Genomic DNA, 27,043 nt, shown 5'->3' on the forward strand with positions numbered 1-27,043 from the left:
TTTTTTTAAACTGTACCATGTATTTATTAAAAACTAAAGTAAAAGTCATTAAGAAAAGAAACAAAGTATAAAACATCTATCAAAATTACAAAAATTCCAGAAGAAGTGGACAAAAATCCAAAAACGCTAATAAACCAATTGAACAGTTACTTAAGGAATAAAATGTAAGCTACAATGACACAATGACAGATTGTGTCTTACAAAAAGCAGAATAAGGTAAGAATTTTTTTTTTTTTTGAGATGGAGTCTAGCTCTGTCACCAGGCTGGAGTGCAATGGCACAATCTGGGCTCACTGCAACCTCTGCCTCCTGGGTTCAAGTGATTCTCCTGCCTCAGCCTCCTGAGTAGCTGAGACTACAGGCGCCCGCCACCACACCCGGCTAAGTATGTCCTCAGAACAAGTCCTGGAGGTTTTCAGCAGGGACTCAGCGATTCCAGCAAGTGTTCCCACAGAGGATCCACTGAAGGAACTTCCCAAGGAGGTCCCATGTCATGTGAAGGAGGCCTGGGGAGTCCAGGAAAGCGATTGCTTACTCCACGTGCAAGGACAGCTTCCTGGAGAGATGTCCCCAGAACAAGTCCTGGAGGTTTTCAACAGGGACTCAGCAATTCCAGCAAGTGTTCCCACAGAGGATCCACTGAAGGAACTTCCCAGGGAGGCCCCATGTCATGTGAAGGAGGCCTTGGGAATCCAGAAAAGTGAATATACCCTCGTGGAAGACTTCTTGTACCAATCCTCAGATGAGGAGGAGCCACCACAGTGTAAAGTGGCCTCAGGAGTCTCAGAGAATGATAAGGAGCAACGGCCACATTCTTCAGTCCCTGGGAGCAGCTCTGTGTTCTCTGCTGGAGCAGATATGGAAGAGTTAGTGCAGACGACCATCAGCATATGCCAAGAAGTCCTCTCCTGGCACCTGTGGAAATAGCAATAGAGATAAAGCCTGAACAGGCAGAAGAAATGACACCCGGCGAGTTCAAGGAGGATGAGGATGTTGAAGAGCCTCACCTGACCTGTTGTGACCTTTGTTTGTCATGCTGCAAATCCCTATAGATTTTTCAAACATCTGGAAGGGCTGAGACACAAGACCTCATCCTGGCCCAGCCACCATCTGGATCATGAGAGTTTTGGGGACTGTGCTACACTCTCTGGACTTTTATATTCTCTAGTTCAATTTTTAAAAAAATATTCTTACTTTAGGCTGGGCGTGGTGGCTCACGCCTGTAATCCCAGCACTTTGGGAGGCCGAGGTGGGCATATCACTAGGTAGAGATTGAGATCATTCTGGCCAACATGGTGAGACTCATTAAACTCTTAATGGTAGATAGGGGGTCTTACCATGAGGCCTCATGGTAAGAAATCCTCCCACTTCAGCCTCCCAAAATGGAGTTACAGGCATGAGCCATAGTGCCCAACCCAGTCATTAAATACTACTGTATAAATTACCTTCATCCAAATTAGGATCACCAAGTAAATACATCTCAAGCTGAAGAATTTGTTTGTTTAGATTTTAATAAGCTCAGTTTTTCTTCTGAATTGTACTGAATTGTTGCCATCTCATTTTTGTCTGTCTGAAAACAGTCTCACCCTGTCATCCAGACTGGAGTGCAGTGGCATGATCATAGCTCACTGCACCCTTGAACTCCTGGGCTCAAGTGATCCTCCTGCCTCAGCCTCCCAAGTAGCTAGGACTACAAGCATATACTACCATGCCTGGCTAATTTTTAAAATTTTCTTTTAGAGACAGGGCCTGTGTTGCCCAAGCTGGTCTCCAACAGTTCTCCTGCCTCAGCCTCCCAAAGTGCTGGGATTATAGACATGAGCCATTGCACTCAGCCTCATTTTGTTTTTATGTTAAAATGGAAACCAACCTCATGAATTACCATACAAAAGCTCCTTTGAATATAGCCTTGTGTATAGAGTAGAATGTTAGTGTTGGCTGCCATTATTCAGGACTCCCTTAAGCTTATCTTCCTTCATCACAGCAAAGGTATTCTTTTAAGCCTAAGGAACCCCTGGGTTGCTTATGAGTGGATTCCAGCTCTCATATAGAACTTACAAAGTGAACAGCTCCTCTTCCTATTTCGTTCTCCTACTTGAGCCTTCAGCCTATCCTTTGGCTGATACTTACTTAAAGAGATTTAGTTTCCACCATTTGTTTTCCCTGTAAGTTAGAGATTCCTCTATCACTAACTGGTGAGTAGGTAACTAAACAAACAATAGTTTGGCTTATAGACTCAAGATATTTGATAGCCAGAGTTAAAATGCCAGCCTTATGACATGGCTAAAGTGCTGTCCCAAGGCCACACTGGGATCTATTAGTTAACGTGTGTGTTTGCTTTGGAAGTAGATTACCCTTCATTCACCCCTGCAGTACATTCTCCATCCTTTACTCTTAAGCCTTTTTCTTAGTATGAATTATTTTTTCTTTAATTCAACTGTAACCTATTCTAGATTTGCTTTCAATCTTTTACAGTTACTAAACCAAGGAGATTTAACTGAAAGACGGACATGAGCACGGGTGCTGACTCCTGGAAGAGCAGCTCTATCTGATCTCAAAACGCATACACTGGGAACAGGATGCCATAGCTCACAACAGAACCAGAATGAATCTTTGAAGGACAGGACTCTGCTTTTGCCACTCTTCCTCTTTCCTGGTACAGAAGATGGATGTAGGAGAGCTTCTTTTCTAACTGCCATCTTATCCAGACAAGGAATGAAGCAATGACTGTGGGCTAGGAAACTGTACCTACCTCTCTTCCCACTGCAAAATTCTGGGATAGACCAAAAGTGAATTTGATTATGTGTTGGCTGAAGTTCCTCACTATGACTGTTGAGGGGAGGTTTTCCTTTGAAGAGTTTTCATCCCAAACTCAGCTGTCTTTTCACATGGATGAAATAATTCCTGCCACCAACAACAGAGCTTCACCAGGAAGTTGAGTTTTCATGATGCCTTGTTGCTTTGAAGAAGGGAGTGATGTCAGTTATCTTGTTACATTCTCCCTTTAGCAACCTGAGTAAGAGACTCTGCCACTGGGCTGCAAAAAAATTAATTACTTGAATCTCCCCTTGGCCCAGGCTGAGGTACTATCTTGTCCTATACCTTCTACTTGGTCACTTTGCTTTCTTTGTTAATGGAACATAAAGTAGCATGTTAAGAGGGATTTCATGTTTTTGTTTTTTTAAAGTTAAAAATTAGATGATGCAGAGATTCAGTTTTTCCTTTAAATAAACAAAACAGCCCAGTCAGTTCTTTGGCTCTTGTTTTACACAAAATTTGTTTTCTTAGAGATTAGGACTTCAGTCTTTCCCTTTAAGATAGTGTACTCATTTCCCATTAGGATTCCATGCAGGGAAGATTGAACTGAGGAATCTTAGGAAACATAACCAGAACATCTTCATTTCTAACTAGCAAGCCCAGGTAGTTATTACTGGATTATCACTCTGTCTCCACCAAAAAAGATACATCTGACAATATGGCAATAAAAACAGATACTTCTGAATTTTTCCAGAAAGATTGTTTTTTTTTTTTAAAGGCATTGAGAAAGGTGCTTTAGTTAGAGCAGGCGCTCTTGCTATCATCCTGTCTCTACAGCTACTGAGAAAGAATATCCAATCATCATCATCATGATTTGAGGTAGAGTCTTGCTCTGTTACCCAGGCTGGAGTGCAGTGATGTAATCATAGCTCACTGTAACCTTGAACTCAAGGGATCTTCCCACCTCAGCCTCCTGAATAGCTAGGACTATAGGCATGCACCACCAGTCCAGCTAACTTTTTGTATTTTTTTTTGGTAGAGATGAGGTCACACTATGTTGCCTAGGCTGGTCTTGAACTCCTGGCTTCAAGCGATCCTCCTGCCTTGGCCTCCCAAAGTGCTGGGATTACGGGCATGAAGCACTGTACCAAGCCAGAAGATCCAATTATTACTGGTGAGAAGAAAGTATTCCAAAGTTCATCTACTAGTAGAAAATCTTGGTTGGTTGGGAAATTTTAAGTTTATTTAAAACGAACTTCATGCTCACAAACACATAGGCACATTCTAAACAGATAATAGGAAATAACTTTTAAATTATTATTAATTTGTTAATGACATGCATGATCATTTAGTATGTAGATTGTGTTCATGGCAATTACTTGTATTCTTAGAATGCCGGTTTTTGCTTCATGCAACCTTTTATACTAGAGCAGTGGTTCTCAACCAGGGACATTTTTGCCCCCTGGGGACATCTGGCAATATCTGGAGACGTTTTTGGTTGTTATAGCTGGGGAGGGGGGTACTAACTGACATCTAGCAGGCAGTGGCCAGGGATGCTGCTAAACATTCTACAATGTACAGGACAGCTCCCTCCTGCAACCCTCAGCAAAGTATTAGGTGGCCCAAGATATTTTTTTCTTTTTCTTTTTGAGGACAGTCTCGCTCTTGCCACCCAGGCTGGAGTACAGTAGTGCGATCTTGGCTCACTGCAGCCTCCACCTCCCGGGTTCAAGTGACTCTCCTGCCTCAGCTGCCCAAGTAGCTGGGATTACAGGCACCCGCCACCAAGCCCAACTAATTTTTGTATTTTTAGTAGAGATGGGGTTTTGCCATGTTGGCCAGGCTAAGGCCCAAAATATGAATAGTGCTAAGGATAAGAAACCCTGTACTAGAAGTTCTAAGTTTTTCATCCCCCATGGGCTAAATGTGATACACAGATGTATTTTATTTTGCCCATACACTATTTCTAAGTAATTTTTAAATTAGTTTGACAGCATGCAAGTTTCTGGCTTGATGAAAATGTGGTTGATGTAGTAATTCTGAGCCTGTACTCTAGCAAGACTTGATACTTTCCAGTCTCTTGTCTCCTACTGTCTGCACCTACCCTACAGATGCATTTATGTTTCCACACTAGCCCCTATAGGCATTTGGGCTTGTGTTCTTTTTTCCTCTACCTATACTCTTAAGTGTGAGGCACAGAGCAGGAACCCTCAACTTCAGGCTACGATCCCTCCCATTTTGATTTCCTTGAACCATTGAACCATTCCCTGTTATCTGCTACTTTTTTTTTTTTTTTTTTGAAGACAGAGTCTTGCTCTGCTGCCCAGGCTGGAGTACAGTGGTACAGTGGTGTGATCTTGGCTTATTACAACCTCTTCCTCTCAGGTTCAAGTGACTCCTGCCTCAGCCTCCTGAGTAGCTGGGATTAGAGGCATGTGTCATCACACCCAGTTAATTTTTGTATTTTTAGGAGAGACAGGGTTTTGCCATGTTGGCCAGGCTGGTCTCAAACTCCTGACCTCAGGTGATCTCCCCACCTCAGCCTCCCAAAGTGCTGGGATTACAGGTGTGAGCCATCACGACCAACTCTTCTTTTCCCCCATCCTGTAGCAGTAGCCATGACTCAAAACCCAAGTTTTGCCTGCCTTGACTCAAACCCAAATTAGCTGCTTAATATTTTTCAAAAGCAATAATTTTAAGTGTAGGGATTAAGCAAGTGATTGGAGATTTTCTGGTGATTGATGAGATAGCTCCTCCAGTACTTTCCTGGGGCTTGCAGGCTGTTCTAGAGATCCTTCTAAATCCTGCTCTGGATCTCTGATGCTGAATTTTGTAGTTTCTTGGATGCTGCAAAATAAATTAAAACATGAATTTTTTTTTTTTTTCCCAGACAGGGTCTCACTGTGTCACCTAGGCTGGAGTGCAGTGGCATGATTTTGGCTCACTGCAGCCTGGACAGCCCGGCTCAAGCAATCTTCCCACCTCAGCTTCCCAGGTAGCTGGGATTACAGGCACACGCCACTGTGCCCAGATAATTTTTTTTTTTTTTTACTTTTTGTAGAGATAGCGTTTTGCTATGTTGCCCAGGCTGGTCTCGAACTCCTGGCTTCAAATGATCCACCCACTTCAGCCTCCCAAAGTGCTGGGATTACAGGCCTGAGCCACTGTGCCCAGTCTGAAAAATAACATTTTAAAGCACTGTGTAAGGTTTAAGAATGGTCTCAACATTATTATTATTTTATATGGGATGTAAAGGAAAATTTCTAGGGGCATAAAACTGAGATAGAAATTAGGGTAGGGGCTAGTAGGATTTTTTTATTTTTGAGACAGTCTCATTCGGTTGCCGGGCGCCAGGCTGGAGTGCAGTGGCACACTCTTGGCTCACTGCAACCTCCGCCTCTTGGGTTCAAGCAATTCTCCTGCCTCAGCCTCCCGAGTAGCTGTGACTACAGGTGCACACCACCACGCCCTGCTAATTTTTGTATTTTTTAGTAGAGATGGGGTTTCACCATGTTGTCCAGGATGGTCACGATCTCTTGACCTTGTGATCTGCCTGCCTTGGCCTCCCAAAATGCTGGGATTACAGGTGTGAGCCACCACGCCCGGCCGGGGGCTACTAGGGTTTAAGATACAAAACAATTAAGAATAATGGAGATAGATCTGTCTTTTCTCAATATCAAAGTGGGTAATGGAGAAGGTGATAATAATAAGCTACCTTCAAGGAATGATAGAAAAAGAGTTTTATAGTTTTATAAGAAGTCAAAATATACGTGATTTTTTTCCAAAAATAAAGTAGTAATAGTTTCGGCTCATGGAATTGGAACTGGAATTGGAAAATGATCTGTTTCAAAATGGAAGAAAACTAAACATAATTTGTCAGATTTTATTCACAACTGCACCACTGTCTAAATTCAAATGTGTTACCTGGAGATCTCTGGATTAGTTATTAATATCATATAAATACAGGATTATGATATCCTAATACCAGTGGCCATTCTAAAGCTTCCTCCCAGTGGTACTACTGGGGATGACAATTTAGAGAGGTGACATCAACATCTCAGGTTACCTGGAAAGGTCCTTGACTTGGGTCTCCTCCTCTTGTACAGCCTGGATACCTTGTCCCTTGCTTCTCACAAAGTCTTCCTCCAGCCCAGCCTGCTTCAGGGCGTCTAGATACCATTGTTCTGCTTCTTTCTTGGCTAGATCCTGTGGGATGGAAATTAATCTGCTGTAGCTGTCTTATGAATTACCAGACAATTCTAAATTACTTAATCAGCATTCTTAGAATACTGCCACTACCACCACCACCCTTACTGTGGGGTACAGATTTGCATGAAAATTACTTAACCCTTGTTTTCATGCCTTAATGTATGTATAAATCACCTGTGGTCTTGTTAAAATGCAAATTTCTCATTTGGTAGGTGTCAGATGAGGCCTGTAATTTTATATTTCTAACACTCCCCAGAGATGCCAAACTGTTGATTTGGGAGCCACAATTTTGAAAAGCAATGACTTAGACTTTTGGGAGACAGATTCAAAAGGACAGATGAAAGATTTTAAAGTAACAAACCATTATCAGGAATACTAAAATAAAATAGAAAATAAAGTACACCAAGACTCTTAATGAAAGGACAGATGGTCTACATGTGGACCAGAAGAATGTTATTTTTTTTGTTTAAGTCTCAAGAACAAAATCAGTACTTTGTATTTTTCCTAGAGAGGTGAGACTGTTGAGCTCTGAAGAGTGAGCTTGCTTAACATTAACATGAAGCACGAGAGATTTCAAACAATGCAGGTTGCTAAGTAAATCCAAGACCGTGTGTGTTTGTGTGAGAGGAGAGACTTATGGATGGAGGAGGAAGTGGACCCAGCAAATGTCTGGATAATGTACTAGCTATAAGATGGAGCTAATGCCCCACCACTGGAACTAGGTCACTAGGGAACCCCAACTTGTCTGAAACTAGAGAGGAAAGAAACCCACATAGCCTAATGCAGCAAATCCAGAGAATCCTTAGGGAGATCTCAGCTGAGTCCAACGTCTGTAAAGTTTTGAAAAAAATATATATATATATTTTGAAATGGAGTCTTGCTCTGTCGCCTAGGCTGGAGTGCAGTGGCACGATCTTGGCTCACTGCAACCTCCGCCTCCTGAGTTCAAGCGATTCTCCTGCCTCAGTCTCCTGAGTAGCTGGGACTACAGGTGTGCGCCACCACGCCCAGCTAATTTTTTGCATTTTTAGTGGAGACAGGGTTTCACTGCATTAGCCAGGATGGTCTTGACCTCCTGACCTTGTGATCCACCCACCTTGGCCTCCCAAAGTGCTGGGATTACAGGTGTGAGCTACCACACCCGGCTGAGAATATCTTAAAATGATAGTCTTCCAGGATACTTTGGGTACACTGCCTATGGGTTAGCTAGCCCTGCTCCACAAGGAACACACACACACACACACACACACACACACACGAAAAAAATAATAATCTTTGAGCCTGAAAGCCACTTACTCTAAGAAGAGCCTTGAGGGGTGTTTGTGAGCTTCCTAATCCTTGGAGACCTATAAATGTGCCACAGATCTAGAGGTGGGGAGGCCCAGGGCAGTAGCACTGCCAAAGGAGAGATGACTTCGCGCACTGTGACAGTGGCTCCAGAGAGCAGAACAAGCCAATGGGCCCTGTGTCTCTGGGGTGTAATGCCCACTCTGATGAAATCTGAATGCTAGACTATAGTGAAAGCTCTAGAAGTAAAATATCCCTTTACAGATGTATTTGGAGTTCACTCTTGGATGAAATCAACACAAGCAGCATTCTCTATTGTACCATTTATTTTGGGAAAAGGTGGGAATGAAATTAGAATTTCTGGGCCTCAAGGAAAGATTTAAAACCTACATATTAAAATTGTTTTAATAATTTCTCAGAGCCCTTTTATATAAGGCAGAAAACAAATAATGGTTTAGTTTTACCTTGGCAACTTGTTCAAAGAGATAGGGCCTTGTTTGTATTCTCTTCTTCATTTCTCCCAATTCTTTCTTATATTCTTTCACTCTTTTACGGTCATTGTTCCTGGAATTAGCAAGATTTTTAGAAATAATTCCATCTTTTCTAATCTAGAATACCCTTCATTTCCAGTTAAGCAGTGTATCTCTCATGTACATTGTAAATTCCTATCTGACTTGGAAAATCATGACCCTGCTGTGATTACAGGAGCCTACCTACCCCAGTAATTCCATTTTGCATTTTCTGGCAACAGGCCAGTGGTCTGTTGGATCTCAAGGCAAGTACCCCTTTTGACACTGACCGGTTCTCTTTCAGCTTTGCTTTGAACACTTCCTCCAGGCTTTTATGGGGATCCATGGCCTTTGCACGCAAGGTCACAGATTTGGACATCGCTTGAGACTTCTTTTTGTGTATCTCCAACCACTGAATACTCTCATCTGCTTTGTTCTTTTTTTCAAGTGCACTTCTAAAGGGAGGAAGCAGAAAAAGAGTATAGATTACTAATTTGGGTATATTGAAAACCAATCTTAGACTGGGCGCGGTGGCTCACGCCTGTAATCCCAGCCCTTTGGGAGGCCAAGGTAGGTGGATCACAGTTCTCCTGAGGCAGGAGAATTGCTAGAACTCAGGAGATGGAGGTTGCAGTGAACTGAGATCGAGCCACAGCACTCCATCCTGGGCAACTCCATACTCTGTCTCAAAAATTAATTAATTAATTAATTAATTTAAAAATGAAATAAAAGCAATCTTAGTAACCTCTTCTGGAAAGTAAGTTGGTGTTTTCAGTGAATGGGGGCATTTTGAAAACAATAAAATTCTAGGATTAAATGTACTGGCAGATGAAGCCTTTCCAGCACTAGGGACATAGTGATTTCCTACCCTAGAAGTGCATTTACTGAAATGGAGAAATGTCAGTTAAAATATCCTTAGGCAGGGTGCAGTGGCTCATGCCTGTAATCCCAGAACTTTGGGAGGCCAAGGTAGGCGGATCACAAGGTCAGAGTTCAAGACCAGCCTGGCCAACATGGTGAAACCCCATCTCTAGCAAAAATACAAAAAAAAATTAGCTGGGTATAGTAGTGGGTAGCTGTAATCCCAGCTACTTGGGAGGCTGAGGCAGGAGAATCACTGAACCTGGGAAGCAGAGGTTGCAGTGAGCCGAGATCAGGCCACTACACTCTAGCCTGGGTGACAGAGCAAGATTCCATCTTGTGGGGGGAGGAGGGGAATATATATATATATATCTCCTTACTTAAATAGCCCAACACTCAATAGGTCTTTGCCTATTTGGATACAAAAATAATACTAACAGCTACCATTTACTGAGCTCCCTATCATGAACCAAGACCGTTACATTTCTTTTTTTTTTTTTTTTAATATATATTTTATTGCATTTCAGGTTTGGGGATACATGTAAAGAACATGCAAGATGGTTGCATAGGCAACAATCTTGTTACATGGCAATGTGGTTTGCTGCCTTCCTCCTCATCACCTATATCTGGCATTTCTCCCCATGTTATCCCTCCCCAACTCCCCACCCCCCGCTGTCCCTCCCCTAGTTCCCCCTAACAAACCCCAGCCTGTGATACTCCCCTCCCTGTGTCCCTGTGTTCTCATTGTTCAACACCCACCTATGAGTGAGAACATGCGGTGTTTGATTTTCTGTTCATGTCAGTTTGCTGAGAATGATGGTTTCCAGGTTCATCCATGTCCCTACAAAGGACACGAACTCATAGTTTTTTATGGCTGCATAGTATTCCATGGTGTATGTGTGCCACATTATCCCTGTCCATTCTATCAATAGGCATTTGGGTTGGTTCCAAGTCTTTGCTACTGTAAACAGTGCTGTAGTGAACGTTTGTGTGCATGTGTCCGTATAATAGAACGATTTATAATCCTTTGGATATATACCCAGTAATGGGATTGCTGGGTCAAATGGAATTTCTATTTCTAGGTCCTTGAGGAATCGCCACACTGTCTTCCGCAATATTTGAACTAATTTACACTCCCACCAACGGTGTACAGGTGTTCCTGTTTCCCCACATCCTCTCTAGCATCTGTTGTCTCCAGATTTTTTAATGATCGCCATTCTAACTGGCATGAGATGGTATCTCAATGTAGTTTTGATTTGCACTTCTCTAATGACCAGTGATGATGAGCATTTTTTCGTATGTTTCTTGGCCTCAGGTATGTCGTCTTTTGCAAAGTGTTCATATCCTTTGCCCACTTTTGAATGGCCTTGTTTTTTTCTTGTAAATCTGTTATACTTCTTTGTAGATTCTGGATATTAGCCCTTTGTCAGATGGGTAGATTGCAAAAAGTTTTTTCCCATTCCGTTGGTTGCCGATTCACTCTGATAACTTTCTTTTGCTATGCAGAAGCTCTGGAGTTTGATTAGTTCCCATTTGCCTATTTTGGCTTTTGTTGCCAATGGTTTTGGTGTTTTAGTCATGAAGTCTTTGCCTATGCCTATGTCCTGAATGGTTTTGCCTAGATTTTCTTCCAGGGTTTTTATGGTGTTAGGTCTTATGTTTAAGTCTTTAATCCATCTGGAGTTAATTTTAGTGTAAGGTGTCAGGAAGGGGTCCAGTTTCTGCTTTCTGCACATGGCTCCACTTTTCCCAACACCATTTATTAAACAGGGAATCCTTTCCCCATTGCTTGTTTTTGTGAGATTTGTCAAAGATCAGATGGTTGTAGATGTGTGCTGTTGCCTCCAAGGACTCTGTTCTGTTCCATTGGTCTCTATCTCTGTCTTGGTACCAGTACCATGCTCTTTTGATTACTGTAGCCTTGTATAGTTTGAAGTCAGGTAGTGTGATGCCTCCATCTTTGTTCTTTGTACTTAGAATTGACTTGGCTATGCGGGCTGTCTTTTGGTTCCATATGAAGTTTAAGGTGTTTTTTTCCAGTTCTGTGAAGAAGGTCATTGGTAGCTTGATGGGGATAGTGTTGAATCTGTAAATTACTCTGGGCAGTATGGCCATTTTCACGCCATTGATTCTTCCTAACCATGAGCATGGAATGTTTCTTCATCTGTTTGTGTCCTCTCTTATTTCTTTGAGCAGTGGTTTGCAGTTCTCCTTGAAGAGGTCCTTTACATTCTTTGTTAGTTGTATTCCTAGGTATTTCATTCTCGTTGTAGCAATTGTGAATGGCAGTTCATCCTTGATTTGGCTCTCTTTAAGTCTGTTATTAGTGTATAGGAATGCTTGTGATTTTTGCACATTGATTTTGTATCCTGAGACTTTGCTGAAGTTGCTTATCAGTTTCAGGAGATTTTGGGCTGAGATGATGGGGTCTTCTAAATATACAATCATGTTGCTTGCAAATAGAGACAATTTGACTTCCTCCTTTCCTAATTGAATATTCTTTATTTCTTTTGCTTGCCCGATTGCTCTGGCTAGAACTTCCAGTACTATATTGAATAGGAGTTGTGAGAGAGGGCATCCTTTTCTAGTGCCAGATTTCAAAGGGAATGCTTGCAGTTTTTGCCCATTCAGTATATTGGATGTGAATTTGTTGTAAATAGCTTTTACTATTTTGAGAAACGTTCTGTCAATACCTAGTTTTTGAGAGTTTTTAGCATAAATGGCTGTTGAATTTTGTCAGAGGCCTTCTCTGCATCTATTCAGATAATAATGTGGTTTTTGTCTTTGGTTCTGTTTATGTGGTGAATTATGTTTATAGACTTGCGTATGTTGAACCAGCCTTGCATCCCCGGGATGAAGCCTACTTGATCATGGTGGATAAGCTTTTTGATGTGCTGTTGCAATCGGTTTGCCAGTATATTACTGAAGATTTTTGCATCTATGTTCATCATGGATGTTGGCCTGAAGTTTTCTTTTTTTGTTGAGTCTCTGCCGGGTTTTGGTATCAGGATGATGTTCGTCTCATAAAATGATTTGGGAAGGATTCCCTCTTTTTGGATTGTTTGGAATAATTTCAGAAGGAGTGGTACCAGCTCCATTTTATATGTCTGGTAGAATTCGGCTGTGAACCCATCTGGACCTGGGCTTTTTTTGGTTGATAGGCTATTAATTGCTGCCTCAACTTCAGCCCTTGTTATTGGTCTATTCAGGGTTTCGACTTCTTCCTGGTTTAGGCTTGGGAGGATGCAAGTGTCCAGGAATTTAGCCATTTCTTTCAGGTTTACTGATTTATATGCATAGAGTTGTTTGTAGTAATCTCTGATGGTGGTATTTCTGTGGAATCTGTGGTGATATCCCCTTTATCATTTTTTATTGCATCTATTTGATTCTTCTCTCTTTTCTTTTTTATTAATCTGGCTAGTGGTCTGTCTATTTTGTTGATCTTTTCAAAAAATCAGTTCCTGGATTTATTGATTTTTTTGAAGGGTTTTTTGTATCTCTAACTCCTTCAGTTCTGCTCTGATCTTAGTTATTTCTTGTCTTCTGCTAGGTTTTTGAGTTTTTTTGATCTTGCTCCTCTAGGTCTTTCAATTTTAACGATAGGGTGTCAATTTTAGATTTTTCCTTGCTTCTTCTTTTTTTTTTTTTTTTTAAAGATGGGGTTTCACCATGATGGCCAGGCTGGTCTTGAACTCCTGACCTCAGGTGATCCACCCACCTTGCCCTCCCAAAGTGCTAGGATTACAGGTGTGAGCCACCGCACCCGGCATTTTCTTTTTCTTTTTTTTTCCTTGCTTCTCATGTGGGCATTTATTGCTATGTATTTTCCTCTAGACACTGCTTTAAATGTGTCCCAGAGACTCTGGTATGTTGTGTCTTTGTTCTCATTGGTTTCGAAGAACATCTTTATTTCTGGCTTCATTTCATTGTTTATCCAGTCAACATCCAAGAGCCAGTTGTTCAGTTTCCATGAAGCTGTATGGTTCTGAGTTAGTTTCTGAATTCTGAGTTTTAACTTGATTGCACTATGGTCTGAGAGACTGTTAGGATTTCCGTTCTTTTGCATTTGCTGAGGAATGATTTATTTCCGATTATGTGGTCAATTTTAGAGTAGGTATGATGTGGTGCTGAGAAGAATGTATATTCTGTGGATTTGGGGTGGAGAGTTCTGTAAATGTCTGTTAGGTTTGCTTGGTCCAGGTCTGAGTTTAAGTCCTGGAAATCCTTGTTAATTTTCTGTCTCGTTGATATGTCTAATATTGACAGTGGAGTGTTAAAGTCTCCCACTATTATTGTGTGGGAGTCTAAGTCTCTTTGTAAGTCATTAAGAACTTGCTTTAAGTATCTGGGTGCTCCTGTATTGGATGCATATATATTTAGGAGCATTAGCTCTTCTTGTTGCATTGATCCTTTTACCATTATGTAATGCCCTTCTTTGTCTCTTTTGATCTTTGTTGGTTTAAAGTCTATTTTATCAGGCCGGGCATGGTGGCTCACGCCTATAATCCCAGCACTGTGGGAGACCGAGGAGGGTGGATCACGAGGTCAAGAGATCGAGACCATCCTGGTCAATAAGGTGCCACCCCGTCTCTACTAAAAATACAAAAAAATTAGCTGGGCATGGTGGTGTGCGCCTGTAGTCCCAGCTACTTGGGAGGCTGAGGCAGGAGAATTGCTTGAACCCAGAAGGTGGAGGTTGCAGTGGTCCGAGATCGTGCCATTGCACTCCAGTCTGGGTAACAACAGAGAAACTCTGTCTCAAAAAAAAAAAGTCTATTTTATCAGAGACTAGGATTGCAACTCCTGCTTTTTTTTTGCTCTCCAGTTGCTTGGTAAATCTTCCTCCATCCCTTTATTTTCAGCCTATGTGTATCCTTGCATGTGAGATGGGTTTCCTGGATACAGCACAGTGATGGGTTGTGACTTTTTATCTAATTTGCCAGTCTGTGTCTTTTGATTGGGGCATTTAGCCCATTTACATTGAAGGTTAATATTGTTATGTGTGAATTTGATCCTGTCATTTTGATGCTAGCTGGTTGTTTTGCTTGTTATTTGATACAGTTTCTTCATTGTGTCGATGCTCTTTACCATTTGGTATGTTTTTGGAGTGGCTGGTACTGGTTGTGCCTTTCTATGTTTAGTGCTTCTTTCAGGCGCTCTTGTAAAGCAGGCCTGGTGGTGATGAAATCTGAGTAATTGCTTGTTCGTAAAGGATTTTATTTCTCCTTTGCTTATGAAACTTAGTTTGGCTGGATATGAAATTCTAGGTTGAAAGTTCTTTTCTTTAAGGATGTTGAATATTGGTCCCCACTCTCTTCTGGCTTGTAGGGTTTCTGCTGAGAGCTCAGCTGTGAGTCTGATGGGCTTCCCTTTGTGGGTAACCTGACCTTTCTATCTTGCTGCCATTAGCATTTTTTCCTTCATTTCAACCCTGGTGAATCTGACTATTATGTGCCTTGAGGTTGCTCTTCTTGAGGAATATCTTTGTGGTGTTCTCTGTATTTCCGGGACTTGAATATTGGCCTGCCTTGCTAGGTTGGGGAAATTCTCCTGGATAATATCCTGAAGAGTCTTTTCCAGCTTGGATTCATTCTCTCCGTCACATTCAGTTACACCTATCAAATGTAGATTAGGTATTTTCACATAATCCCATATTTCTTGGAGGCTTTATTCGTTTCTTTTTACTCTTTTTTCTCTAATCTTGCCTTCTCGTTTTATTTCATTGAGATGATCTTTGACCTTTGATATCCTTTCTTCTGCTTGGTCAATTCGGCTATTTAAACTTGTGTATGCTTTGCGAAGTTCTCGTGTTGTGTTTTTCAGCTCCATTACAACATTTATATTCCTCTCCAAGGTGTTTATTCTCATTAGCATTTCATCAAATCTTTTTTCAAGGTTCTTAGTTTCCTTGCATTGGGTTAGAACATGTTCTTTTAGCTCAGAGAAGTTTCTTATTACCCACCTTCTGAAGCCTGTTTCTGTCAATTCATCAGACTCATTCTCCATCCAGCCTTGTTCCCTTGCTGGTGAGGAGTTGTGATCCCTTGGAGGAGGAGAGACGTTCTGGTTTTGTGTGCTTCCATCCTTTTTTGCGCTGGTTTCTTCCCATCTTTGTGGATTTATTTTCCTGTGGTCTTTGTAGTTGGTGACTTTCAAATGGGGTCTCTGAGTGGATGTCCAGTTTGTTGAAGATGAAGTTATTTCTTTCTGTTTCTTAGTTTTCCTTCTAATAGTCAGGCCCCTCTACTGTAGGACTGCTGGAGGTCCACCCTGCTTGCCTGGGGATCACCTGCAGTGGCCTCTGAGCTCTCGCTTGTAGCTGCAATCTAGAGCTGCTCCTAATCGGCCATCTTGGATCCTTTTCTGACCATTGCATTTCATGTAGTCCTCATAACTCCCATACGAGGTAAATACTAAATCCCCCTGCTGCCATTTTTTTGTAATGAGATGGAATCTTGCTGTTGCTGCCCAGGTTGGAGTGCAGTGGTGCCATCTCCGCTCACTGCAACCTCCGCCTCCTGGGTTCAAGCAATTTTCCTGCTTCAGTATCTTCAGTAGCTAGGTTTACAGCTGCCCACCACCACGCCCAGCTAATATTTATATTTTTAGTAGAGACAGGGTTTCACCATGTTGGCCAGGCTGGTCTTGAACTCTTGACCTCAGGTGATTCATCTGCCTTGCCCTCCCAAAGTGCTAGGATGACAGGCGTGAGTCACTGCACCTGGCCTAACTCCCCTTTTTATAGGAGAGGACGTTGAGGCTCAAGGGAGGTAAGCCACTTGCTCAAAACTACCCAACACGCCAGTAGAAAAGCCCCTATTGGAACCAGGATCTTTTGACTCCCAAGCCTTTGCCCTTGACCACTCTGCTATAAACAGTAGGCTGGAAGGTGCCTGGGTTCATGGTACTTTGGGAATACAAATATGCATATTCAGAGAGAACTGGAAAATGAACCTCCTTCAGTGCAGACTATTTGGGTTCAATTTGTAGCACTTCGTTTGTTCAGTTATCTACAAGGTAATATGTTGAGTTCTTCCAAAAGGAAAATCAATCAAGACTCATATTTGGATGTTTACATTCAAATGGACAGACTAGGAAGAATAACATGAAAATTTAATCTGCTAATATGTCAGATTCCCTGTGGCTGGAATGCAGTTGTGGATATCCTCTATAGGTGGGCCAGCCTCTTTGTTCATGAGGCCTGTGTTTTTGGGCTCTCAGGATACTGAGCAATTGGCCCTGGTTTAGTAGATCTAACCGAAGTTTGAAGAAGAAAGGAGTATCTCTTGGACTGTAAATACTTTTCTATGATCCCTGTTGTGAGGCTTAAGGACCAAGTAGGTTCTGAGTACTCCCCTACAAGCCCCACAGGAAGACATGAGTCCTCTCCCTGGGCTAAGCTGCTCAATACACCATGATCTCTCTTGCCTGCTTTGGCTCAGAAGCCCAGTGTAGGAACACTCCCTGGGGGCTGGCTCAATGAGAACATCATAACAGAGTAAGGTCAGCTGAAGAGTTGGGCTCTTGCTGCCCAACTGACTCTGACATCTCCCCAAGATGAATCTCAGAGAATCTCAAATCTGTGCAATGGATGTCTCATCTTTGCAGCAGCTTCAGCCACCTGCTAGCATTCTTCTCTGAGTTCTTGTTCCTCACAACTCCCTTCGTCTCACCCATGGGCTTTTATCCAGGTTCTCTCTGTTTGGAACCTTCCTTCTCTCCAGGCTTTGTCTGGCCAACTCATCCTGGTTCTTCAGGTTTCACTTTAGACATCTATTCCACAAGACAAGACACCTCTGCTTCAGGCTGCCCAATGCCCTCACAGTCCCATTCCCCCCATCATTGCAGTGCTCAAAAAAGACAGCCATTGCCTCTTTGCTTTTCTGTATTTCAGACTAGATCATAAACTGTAGGGTCCCCAAGATCTCCAGCTTCAACACTGTTGCTGGTACAGAATAAGCCCACGGTGAATATGTGCCAAATGCTGGCTAGCTGTTCTCCAGTACCAGGTATGGAGAACTGCACTTGTTCCTGTCCTAATCCAAAAATTTCCTTTGACCCCTTGAGGTGTCTCTGACAACAGAAAAGGAGGCCCCTCAGCAGGGAGGTTTCCAGCATTTTGGGCCAGAATCAGAGCATGGGTCTTGTACAGCCTGAGCACTCACCTGACTGCAGATTCCCTCTTCCTGGTGGCATCTGTGATGTGCACAGGGAGAGTGTTGGCAGAGAGGGAGGCAAGGCCACTCAGAGAACGACTCCTTGGCAGGGGTGTAGCTGGTGGCTGTGGGGAATCCTAGAAGAAACAAAGACTGGTATTGGTGGGACAGCATGTGTGATTAGTTTCCTTTTTTTTTTGAGACAGTCTCACTGTTTTGCCCAGGCTGGAGTGTAGTGACGCAATCTTGGCTCACTGTAATCTCCACCTGCCTGGTTCAAGCGATTCTTATACTTCAGCCTCTCAAGTAGCTGGGACTATACAAGTTGTGAGCCACCATACCTGGCTAATTTTTGCATTTTTAGTGAGATGGGGTTTTGCCATGTTGGCCAGGCTGATCTCGAATTCCTGACATCAGGTGATCCACCCGCCTCAGCCTCCCAAAGTGCTGGGATTACAGGTGTGAGCCACTGCACCTGGCCATTTTCTATCTCTTTTTTTTTTTTTGGAGACAGAATCTTACTCTGTCACCCAGGCTTGAGTGCAGTGGCGCAATCTCAGCTCACTGCAAACTCTGCTTCCTGGGCTCAAGTGATTCTCCTGCCTCAGCCTCTACTAAAAATACAAAAATTAGCCAGGCATGTTGGCAGGTCCCCGTAATCCCAGCTACTTGGGAGGCTGAGGCAGGAGAATCACTTGAACCCAGGAGGTGGAGGTTGCAGTGAGCCCAGATTGCACCACTGCACTCCAGACTAGGGAACACAGTGAGACTCCGTTAAAAAAAAAAAAAGATAGGAACATGTTGAGAAATCCTTTCCAGTCAGACCTGGACCCACCCTGCATTTCAAGCCCCAGCCCTGACCCTACCACAGCTGCCTGGGCTCTCACTGTCCTCTCTCTGCTGGTGGTGGCATCACAGGGATGCTGAGGGTGGCGCAGGTTGGCAGTCCTCAGCAGGAAGGGCTTGTTGTGAGTGGCCTCTTGGGTTTCTCTTCTTTTGGCTGCTCTTCTCTGGAAGGCCTTGTAAAGGGCTTCATAGTCAGGGACCACAGGATTCACCCGAGGCTGGAATCCAAAGTTAGTGTGCAGAAACCCAAGCTTTTCCTGCTGGGTCCGGGTGGCTGTGCGGGGCTGTGGGTTAGCCCTGTTACTAGAGGAGGCGATAGGGGAAGAGGCCATCTGGAGCATGTCCAGGGCTCTCATCTGGATACGAATTTTCCTGAATAGCTCGGCTTCTGTGGAGAAAGGATGGTGATGGGTAAGAAAGGACCAAGCATGAAACCTGCAGGGTTGGAGGACTTTTCCTTTTACACACTAGCCCTAAGTGTACTGGAGGCAACTATGAACTTTTCAGGAATTCTGACACATGTTAACATCCCATGGGATGCTTGCAGATGGCCTTGATAGGAGTATTTATACCACAGAAAATAACAAACGTTACAAAACAGCTTGCTTTTTTTGTTCTGGAGAGCTTGTCATCCAGAATACCACTGCCTGGGCCAATCGGGCTGCAGAAGCAGCGACCGTCTACACTTAGCACTTCCTATGATTTCTTCAGAGATGAAGCAGGAGGAAGTGGGCCAGTCACCTGCTCCTCTCTCAGGTTTCCTCATCTTAGAGAAAGGCCCCACCAGCTACCCAGCTGCCCAAGCCCTTTGCCCAAATCACTGATTCCTCTGTCTCTCATCAGTCACAGGTTCTGTCCTTTCCTCCTCTTTAACCTCTCTCCAGCCCATCCTCTTTTCTTCATCCCTGCCCCCAGCTGCATTGATTTCTCAACTGAACTGTGAAGTAGCTTCCTCTTGGCTCAACACCCTCCAGTCTTGCTGCCTCTTGGATTATCTACACAGCAATCAGAAGGACCCTTCTGAACTGTATTTCTGGTCATGGGCCACTCTGCTTAAATCCCTCAGTGGCTCTCCTATACCCTTGGGATGAAGTCCAGACTCCCTAACGTGGTTGCAAGGCTCCACGTGTGGCCTGTGCCTGCCTCTCCCTGCCCACTCCCTCTTAGCCTCTACCCTTCCATCCCTTGTAGATGATCCACTTTCTCTCCCCTCCCTGCTACATTCTGCTTACTCCCCTTTTCCTCCCTCTTTGCCCCTCCTTCAATTCAGCCCCAGGGGACCCTCCCTAACTGCTCCCTTCCTTCACCAAACCCCGGGTTAGGTCCCTCCGATACATGCTTCCATGTGTCCCCCCTTTAATCCTTATAAATATCTCATCACATTTGTATGTATTTATCTGTTTTCCTCACATGTCTACAAAGTCCATGTCTGTTCACCATGGAACAGTGCCTGGAGCATGGTATATGCTACTGAAGAGTGAAGAAAGCCTGAGCCCCTTATTTGGAGCTCTACTTTTTGAAATGTGTAATCATCCCCCTGGCTGGGTACGGTGGTTCACACCTGTAATCCCAGCACTATGGGAGGCCAAGGCAGGTGGATCACTGAGGTCGGGAGTTCGAGACCAGCCTGACCAACATGGAGAAACCTCATCTCTACTAAAAATACAAAAAATTAGCTGGGCTTGGTGGTGCACACCTGTAATCTCAGCTACTTGGGAGGCTGAGGCAGAAGAATCGCTGGAACCTGGGAGGTGGAGGTTGCGGTGAGCTGAGATCTCACCATTGCACTCCAGCCTGAGCAACAAAAGCAAAACTCTGTCTCAAAAAAAAAAAAAAAAAAATCATCCCCGAGGTAATTTTTCAGTGACTGACACTATGTCACCATGATGAAGGAGCCATGGGGAGCATCTCAGGGTAGTGTGCTGGTGGTGATGTGAGCCTAAGCTGGTCCTTGAGTGTCCCACTAGTTCTCGATTCCTGCATCTGTGCTGGTACAGAGGCCATCATGTTCATCCACTCAGATGTCAACAGGATGAGCCTTGGGGACACTGTGGGACCTCTCACTCCTTGGTCCATACAGGGCTCCCAATTGTATAGACAGACCTAACCCTCCCTGATGGCCTGCACTAAGCATGCAGTCTCTAGTGGGTCCACCCAGGTAGCGCATCTTCAAGCCAGGCCAACCCCCAGGCGCTGACTAAATCCCTACAGTGTAAGAGGTGAGTGAGGTTAAGATTAAAAAAAAAAAATCCCTATGGTGGGATTGGGACCCTGAGGCAGGAGGTGGCAAGGTGGCAAGAATGTCTTTACCCTGGAGTTTATCCCCAAGGGCTGGCTCCAAAATGGACTTGGGGATCCTTCTGGTGGGCTTCTGCTTGGAGATCTTGGCTTCAGCTGTGGCAGCCAAGTCTCTCTGTCGAGCAGCTTCCTTTAGCTGATCCTCCTTCTCCAGGAAGCTGAAGGGCTTCACAGAAGAGAGGAGCAGTTCTTTCCTCTTCTGGATCCTTGCCCGCCTTTGGGCCTCGCTGCTCTCCATGATCTCTTGGTAGAGGGGCAGGTAGACATGTGCAGGCACAGGTTGTGCCCGGAACTGCCTATGGCATTCGGCCTCTTCCTCGCCCTGCCTTTGGGCCCGCTGCCTCTCCTGCTCAAAGGAGGCAGGCGAGGCCAGCCACTCGGCCTTCTTCCGGGCCTCGCGCAGCATCATGTGGAATGGCCGAGGGACAGTGATGGATGATGCCCAAGAGCTGACACTTCTGTGCTGGGAGGGAATCCTCAAGCCTGAGCAGGGCTGAGTCTGAGCCCTGGGAATGTTGGAGGGAAGGCTGCTCAGGGAGCTGCAGCGCCTTGTGGAGCCACTCCTGGGAAGAAAGCAGATCTGTGTGTGGAGGACAGGGCAGTCAGGAGGCCCCACTCCCTCCAGACCTCCTCCCTGACCCTCCTCCCCAGTTCTCCCTTCCATTGGTCACAGCTGGCTTCTCGGCCTAATACCACAGCCCAAAGGCCTCTATACCCATAACCTTCCCACAGACAATCCTAGCAGCCCTAATGGAAAGTCTCTTCTCAGAATTTTCTCAGAACTGATCACAAAATTGCCACTTTGCACTCGGATATTTCTTTTTTTTTTTTTTCTTTTTTGAGATGGAGTCTTGCTCTGTTGCCCAGGCTGGAGTGCAGTGGCACGATCTCAGTTCACTGCAACCTCCAGCTCCTGGGTTAAGGCGATTCTGAGTAGCTGGGATTACAAGTATGTGCCACCACACCCAGCTATTTTTTTTTTGAATTTTTAGTAGAGATGGAGTTTTACCATGTTGCCCAGGTGGGTCTTGAATGCCTGACCCTTTGATCCACCCGCCTCAGCCTCCGAAAGTGCTGGGATTACAGGCATGAGCCACTGCGCCTGGCCTGCACTCTAGTATTTCATGAGAGAACAGACAATGAGCAAAGTAGAGCTTTAGAGTCAAACAGACCTGGGATTAAATCTTGCTTCAAACTTTGAGCAACGTACTGTTAAAACCTCAGTTTCTTCCTCTGTAGAATGGCAAAAATTAATGTCTACTTACCAGGGTATTGGAGGAGAAAGACTTGACCAAGATAAACGTACTGTGTTGTCATTCTCAGGGAAAGTGTGTTTAAGAAAGGCTTCCCTATATTTTTTATATTTTTATTTGTTGAGACAGAGTCTCACTCTGTCACCCAGGCTGGAGTGCAGTGGCGTGATCTTGGCTCACTGCATCCTCCACCTCCCAGGCTCAAGGGATTCTCGTGTCTCAGCCTCCCGAGTAGCTGGGATTACAGGTGCCTGCCACAACACCTGGCTAATTTTTGTATTTTCAGTAGAGATGGGGTTTCACCATGTTGGCCATGCTGGTCTCAAACTCCTGACCTCAAGTGATTTGCCTGCCTCGGCCTCCCAAAGTGCCAGGATTATAGGTGTGAGCCACCACACCTGAGGAAAGGCTTCCCTTTTGATTAATTTAAGTGCATCCCTGGACTAAGTGTTGCCCAAAGTGATTTAGGATTCCTGGGGCGGAATCAGAACCCCTGTCTGGAGCCAAAAGTTGATTGTTAACTGGCGCCTCAGTAAACGACAACTTGCAGAAGTGCATGAAGCCCAGAGACACGGTGTGACCTGTGCGGAGGTGTGGAGCGAGGCAGCTGTGCAACCGCAGTGCCTTACCTCAGAGCCTGGGGGCACTGGGCCTGCACCTTCCCTCTGTCCTCGTCTTGGAAGAAACTCTCCAGGTCCTCCTCATCTTCAGAGAGGTTTTCATCACTATCTGGGTCAGACTGAAAGAGAGACTCCAACAGATATGGTCTGCCTTTCTGCTTTAGTACCTGTAAGGTCTGGTAAAAGCTCCCAGTTGAGTCAGAAGTAGAATCTATCTCCTCCTCTGGGCTGAGGAACTCAACAAGTTTGCCAGCCCTGGGCAAAACCAGTTCATGCCCAGACAGCTCCTCTCCTGCCTCTGTGTCAGAGGAGGATTTGGGGAGAAATATCTAAAATAGAATAGAAATAAGACTGTGGGTCAAACAATAATTTCAAAGGTATTCAAAACATAACAGTTTCACTTTGAATAAGCCTCTGTATATTAGGGACTGGGGAGGAATTTTTAAAAATAAGCTGTGTTTCTTGCTCTAAAGAAATTTCACAACTTGGTCTATGAAGTGCGCTTGGTTGAAGGGAAGGAAGGGGAGTGAAGAGCTGAAGCTGGTTCCCTGCGCCATACAGTGCAGTAAGCTCTTAGAGTACCTCAGCTGCACCATGCATTCTGACCCCTGTACTCCAGGAATCCTGCCTGTGACAATGTGGCAATGGCCACACTCTGCCTTACTTGGGTTTTACCTACTTCTTGCTCATCTTCCTTCTTCCCCTTTCCTTGTCTCTACTTCTCTGCTTTCCTCACATTCTAGCTAATCTGCACTCTGTCAAGGAATGGATGAAGGCTGGGCACAGTGCTCACACCTGTAATCCCAGCATTTTGGGTGGCTGAGGCAGGCAGATCACCTGATGTCAGGAGTTCGAGACCAGCTTGACTAACATGCTAAAACCCCGTCTCTACAAAAATACAAAAGTTAGCTGGGTGGGGTCCTGTAGTCTCAGCTACTTGGGAGGCTGAGACAGGAGAATCGCTTGAACCCAGGAGGCAGAGGCTGTAGTGAGATGAGATTGTGCCATTGTACTCCAGCCTGGAAAACAAGAGAGAAGCTCCATCTCAAAAAAAAAAAAAGGAATGGATGATTAATGAGAGAGTATGGTCTGGCTGGAAGAGCAATGTCCTAAAAAGTGGGACAGCCAATTAAGTTTTTCAGTACTCCATTGATTCATAAAATATTTACTGGGTGCCTGATGTGCACTGGGCATTTAACCGAGAACAGGACAAACAAGGTCCTTACTCTCATGAAGCTTACACCATAGTGAGAGGAGACAGACAATATAAGATGATAATAAATTCTGTGAAAACCATAAACAACCATGAGCTTATAAAAAGTTGGAGTGCCTCTGGAAAGCTTTTTGGTTGATAAAGTCCATCAGATCTTCTAAAAATGTACCTGTAATCAGTACATCAGTTAGGTTTCTTAACTTGCTGCAGGACACTATGGAAAACCGTAGGGAACTTAGGGTGGGGACGTGATTTTTATAGGGTTCGCTTTCCTGATTTATTTGGGGAACCAGGTATCAACCTGGAATTGTGCTGTCATGAAGTAGGGACAATTTAGTAAGTGAATGAATTAGCAATTTTTTTTTTTTTTTGAGATGAAGTCTCAATCTATCACCCAGGCTGGAGTGCAGTGGTGCAATCTTGGCTCACTGGAACCTCTAGGTTCAAGCAGTTCTCTGCCTCAGCCTCCCAAGTGGCTAAGATTACAGGTGCCTGCTAATTTGTTGTGTATTTTTATTAGAGACAGGGTTTCACCATCTTGGCCAGGCTGGTCCTGAAATCCTGACCTCGTGATCCACCTGCCTTGCCCTCCCAAAGTGCTGGGATTACAGGCATGAGCCACCGTGCCTGACCCAAGCAGTTTTTTTTTTTTTTGGAGACAGGATCTTTCTGTTATCCAGTTTCTGGAGTGCAGTGGTGCAATCATGCCTCACTGCAGCCTGAACCTCCTGGGCTGAGGTGATGATCCTCTCACCTCAGCCTCCTGAGTAGCTGGGACTACAGGCACACACCACCACACCTGGCTAATTTTTGTACTTTTTTTTTTTTTTTTTTGAGACGGAGTTTTCGCTTTTGTTACCCAGGCTGGAGTGCAATGGCACGATCTCGGCTCACTGCAACCTCTGCCTCCTAGGTTCAGGCAGTTCTCCTGCCTCAGCCTCCCAAGTAGCTGGGATTACAGGCACGCGCCACCATGCCCAGCTAATTTTTTGTATTTTTAGTAGAGACGGGGTTTCATCATGTTGACCTGGATGGTCTCGATCTTTTGACCTCGTGATCCACCCACCTCGGCCTCCCAAAGTGCTGGGATTACAGGTGTGAGCCATTGCACCCTGCCTAATAGCAATTCTTGTTCAAAAGGTAAGAATAAAATAGGGTGGGTAATTGATCAGTAAGCATTATCATCTGGAAGAAGGAGTGTACCTATGGTATGGCTCTGAGAGAATCACTGTTTTCTGATGCTCTTGCCTTTGGCATTATCTGTGCCTATGACAGTCTGAGTTATACTTTCTCAGTCCTGGGCTGATTTTTATTTTTCACTGGAGAAATTTTGAATTGACAGCTGTTTGATGAGGAGCCAGGCTTACTAAAATCCAGGGTAAGAGTCAGAGCTATGTATGCGTCCTAGCCCTCACTCTTCTACTGAAGAATGTGCGATCTTTTGGGCAAACTTCTCTTTTTTTTAAAAGACAACTTTATTAAGATATAATTTATTTACAATATATTCACTCATTTAAAGTGGACAATTCAGTAGTTTTTAGTATACCCACAGAGTTGTGCAATTACCATCACAATTTTAGAACACTTTCATAGCCCCTAAAAGAAACTCCAGGCCTCCCCTCTTCCCTCGGCCCGGGAGCCTCGGGGAGGCTGGCGCCTCTTTATTATGTATTTACATTTATTAAAATTAAAAAAAAAAAGAAATTCCATACGTTTTAGTAGTCACTCCCTATTTCCCCTAACCCTCCACACCCCACCAGCCGTAAGCAACTACCAGACTACTTTCTGTCTTTAATAATTTGGGGTCGGCCAGGCGCGGTGGCTCACTTTGGGAGTAATCCCAGCATTTTGGGAGGCTGAGGCTCGTGGATCACTGGAGGCACACGCCACCACACCTGGCTAATTATTCTAAACTTTTTTTTTTTTTTGGAGATAGTCATGGCCTAGGCTGGAGTGCAATGGCCCAATCTCGGCTCACTGCAACCTCCGCCTCCCGGGTTCAAGCGATTCTCCTGCCTCAGGCTCCTGAGTAGCGGAGGATTACAGGCCTGCGCCACCACGCCTAGCTAATTTTTGTGTTTTTGGTAGAGATGGGGTTTCAACCTGTTGGCCAGGCTCTGGTCTCGAACTTCTGACCTCGTGATCCAACTGCCTCGGCCTCCTGAAGTGCTGGGATTACAGGGGTGAGCCCGGCGGCTAATTATTATTATTATTTTTTACTATGCCCCGCCCACCCCGGCTAATTATTTTTGTTTAATTAATTTATTTAGTTTTTGAGACAGAGTCTCCTCCTGTCGCCCAGGCTGGAGTGCAATGGCGTGATTTCAGCTCACTGCGACCTCTGCCTCCTGGGTTAAAGCGATTCTCCTGCCTCAGCCTCCCAAGTAGGTGGGATTACAGACGCCTGCCACCACGCCAAGCATTTTTTTTTTTTTTTAGTAGAGATGGGGTTTCGCCATGTTGGCCAGCCTGGTCTCGGATTCCTGACCTCAGGTGATCCACCCGCCTCGGCCTCCCAAAGGCTGGAATACAGGCGTGAGCCGCGCTCAGCCACATTTGAGGGCAATTTTCTTAACCACTTTGTGCCTCAGGTTTCTCTTCTACAAAAATGGGACGGCAATTATACTACTGATCAAACAGTACTGAGAAGATAAGCGAAAACTGAGTGGCATTGCTATGGTCCTATGAAGAACCGCGTATAAGGTCCAAGAGATACAGGTCTCCAAGTCAGAGTCCGCCTCTTGGTCTCTAAATGATCATTTTAATCCCACGGCCCTGCAGTCTGTCTCCAAGGCAACGCCAAACAGTTTCCTCTATGGGATTTCTTTCCGGGGGGCAGTCCTGATTCCTCTGGTCTCTTTTTCTCCTCACCTGACGCCTCCCCTCCGCGCCGCCGGGGCCTCCCTCAGTCCTCCCCATTTCATTTCAGCTGGGCAGAGTCAGCAGCGATAGTGGCAGCAGCGGTAGCAGCGATGACAGCGGTAGCTATAGGGGCCAGGGTCCACCGCTTTCTAGCTTTGGTGTCTGATTGGTT

At 44.6% G+C, this 27,043-nt stretch overlaps 2 protein-coding genes across 15 annotated transcripts in view; one reads left to right on the top strand and one right to left on the bottom strand.

Annotated features, from left to right (window-relative positions):
- ZNF410 (zinc finger protein 410) overlaps positions 1-3,248 on the top strand; it is a 44,209-nt gene extending 40,961 nt beyond the window's left edge. For all 11 annotated transcript variants that reach the window (XR_013521381.1, XR_013521383.1, XR_013521382.1 and 8 more), the window contains one exon: positions 2,476-3,248. Coding sequence is in view for 6 of the 11 variants with exons in the window: in XM_035260987.2 (XP_035116878.1) it covers positions 2,476-2,514 (39 nt within the window). In the remaining 5 variants the exon portion in view is untranslated. The remainder of the gene's footprint in view (positions 1-2,475) is intronic.
- FAM161B (FAM161 centrosomal protein B) lies at positions 1-26,989 on the bottom strand. 4 transcript variants are annotated; one of them, XM_054240167.2, is made up of 9 exons: positions 26,881-26,989; positions 22,806-23,125; positions 20,936-21,486; positions 18,646-19,013; positions 17,789-17,916; positions 9,053-9,217; positions 8,718-8,817; positions 6,824-6,963; positions 1-915 (listed from the first exon to the last, which is right to left on the bottom strand). In XM_054240167.2, exons 1-9 carry the CDS (start codon positions 26,926-26,928, stop codon positions 669-671), a joined length of 2,067 nt encoding a protein of 688 aa, XP_054096142.2. In that variant the 5' UTR covers positions 26,929-26,989; the 3' UTR covers positions 1-668. The 4 variants fall into 4 exon arrangements, 2 of the variants coding, with proteins under 2 accessions (XP_054096142.2, XP_054096143.2); XM_054240168.2 differs by having other exon boundaries at positions 1-5,604; XR_013521375.1 differs by lacking the exon at positions 8,718-8,817.
- Positions 26,990-27,043: the final 54 nt, after the last annotated feature.

The sequence above is a fragment of the Callithrix jacchus genome, chromosome 8 (genome assembly GCF_049354715.1).
Source record: "Callithrix jacchus isolate 240 chromosome 8, calJac240_pri, whole genome shotgun sequence".
In the NCBI taxonomy this organism is placed as follows: domain Eukaryota; kingdom Metazoa; phylum Chordata; class Mammalia; order Primates; family Cebidae; genus Callithrix; species Callithrix jacchus.